The sequence below is a fragment of the Habropoda laboriosa genome, unplaced genomic scaffold, assembly GCF_001263275.1.
Source record: "Habropoda laboriosa isolate 0110345459 unplaced genomic scaffold, ASM126327v1 scaffold2, whole genome shotgun sequence".
Lineage (NCBI taxonomy): Eukaryota > Metazoa > Arthropoda > Insecta > Hymenoptera > Apidae > Habropoda > Habropoda laboriosa.
In genome coordinates, this window is record NW_017100190.1 from 260,035 (window position 1) to 262,092 (window position 2,058).

At 54.9% G+C, this 2,058-nt stretch overlaps 1 protein-coding gene across 11 annotated transcripts in view; it reads right to left on the minus strand.

Moving 5' to 3' along the window:
- LOC108580161 (serine/threonine-protein kinase MARK2-like) overlaps positions 1–2,058 on the minus strand; it is a 42,264-nt gene that overhangs the window by 19,711 nt on the left and 20,495 nt on the right. For 9 of the 11 annotated variants that reach the window (XM_017943843.1, XM_017943837.1, XM_017943841.1 and 6 more), the window contains exon 3: positions 1,690–2,017. The exons of the other annotated variants lie outside the window; for them this stretch is intronic. In XM_017943843.1, coding sequence (XP_017799332.1) covers positions 1,690–2,017 — 328 coding nt within the window. The remainder of the gene's footprint in view (positions 1–1,689; positions 2,018–2,058) is intronic. 11 annotated transcript variants of the gene reach the window in all.

Here is a 2,058-nt window from a genome sequence, read left to right on the forward strand (position 1 = left end):
CGGTATACGCTCGAAACGAATCGGAGAGCGTCGAAACGTCGAATATGTTAATCGCGAGGAGAAGATTGTCTATCGTTCGGCACGTATCACTGGACACTGTTCGTCGCGTTTGCATCGAAGGATGGCTTCACACGTATACACACGCAGGCAGGCAGGCAGGCAGGCAGGCAGGCACGCACGCACGCACACACGCACGCACGCACGCACGCACGCACGCACGCACGAAAGAACGGTAGAGTTGGTGCCGTGCGCGTCGCGACGAACCGTTAAACGAACCGTTCCCCGCAGTTCGTAGATTCGACGTGGCTCGAACGGAAGAGAAAAAGAAAGCGGAGGTTCCGGAGGCGTGCCACGGACGCGGACGCGTCTGACGTCACTGATCACAATTGCCGGCCTTCTTCCAAAGACTGTGGGTCTAGCGAACCGCGTCCTCGTCCATCGAATCGAAAACCAGTAGAGGAGAGCTGGTTGGTCGTCGTCGCGGTCGTCCGACGACGACCGTGTGCGCGACTACCTTCTCCCTTGCCCTCGCACAAGCGGATAGACTCGCTCTCCTCCTCGGCCAGAGGAGTTCACAGCCGAGGGATGCGAAAGGAGAATCAATACGCGTAATGCCGCCACCCCCTGCTGCCTGCCTAGCGTGCAAGCGAACCACCCTTGAAAGCCGAGCTATCCCAACTCTCTCTTCCTCTCTCTCTCTCTCTCCCCCACACTCCCTCGGTCTGCTGCCACCCCTACAGTTGCCCTGACACGACTATCGCGACTACGACTACGACTACGACCACGACGACGACGACGACGACGACGACGATTGGGATACGCGCATGCGCCAACCTCGGAAATAAGTGCCACCACCGCCCCGTCTCCCGCCCAACCCCTTTCACCGACTTTCTCGGATCACCGCTGCTCCCCGTGCCGCCCGATCTAAACCGAGTTTTCGCCTGGTCAGCTGATCACACCGAATCGACCACGAGCTACCTTTTTTCTTTCTACGTATGTAAGAAGGCATGCTAGAATCTAGATGAAAAGTCGCAACAATGCGACGAGGTTCGAGTTCAATAGCATTTTTGGTTGTCGTTTGCATCTCGAGCAGCATGCGATTCGAGGCTTGGCAAAGGAAGGCGGTATGCGACAACGCCGCTCCACGCCAGGTGCTATCGGAGCGAAATTTTGGCACGAAGCGCGTGCAATCTGCTGACTCGAAGCGAAAAAGAGAGGAAGAATAAAGAAAAAGAGCAAGAAGGGAAAAAAAAGAGAGCGAGAGGCTGAAGCGGGTTACGCGAGGTGGTTAATCGGCTTTGACGGATCTCACGATCGTTAAGGGATACGCCTTCGCACGACCTAACGGGTAAGGGAAGCCATCCGCGTTACTCTAGCTCGAACAGATGAGGCACAGACTGCGAGTCGTGTGCGTGACCCGAGCGCACAGATGCGTTTACGCTCGTTGCACTCGACTGCTCTCGTTCACCGAAGGATCTCGCGACTATGTACGTCGCGATCAACGTATACGAGATCAGTGTTAGATACGACGAAAAGTTTCCAGTTGTCGTTTCTACCCTGGACACGTTTGCAAAGATTCGTTACGCAGCTCGATCTTTCCTTTCGTAAACAGATCGTTGTTCGAAAGGCCCGCGTGTAACGGGGTTCAATTATAATATTTAATCGTGGTCCGTTATGAACAATATCTACCTCCTTCTCATTTTGACCATTCTTCTGCATGATGTCTGACAATGGCCTGAGCGTGCCGCCGCCGCCGCCGCCACTAACCGTGTTGTTCTGTCGCTGTTGCTGTTGCTGTTGCTGCTGCTGCTGATGCCGATGATCTTTCTTCGTGATGACGGGCCGTGCGTTCAGGCGCGCCTGAATTCTAGCTTGCGCGCGGAGAGGTATTTCCGCTTCCTGCCCTCGCCTCGTGTCCGAGGCTGTCCTCGATAACTTGGTCGAGGGTTTTTTCGTCGTGACGCCTGCGTTTCCAGTAGAGTTCCTCGTTGCGTCTCCTCGGTGCAACGGAGAGGCCCTTTTCGTTTTAATTCAATTTCCAGTTTTTTTCTTTTTCTG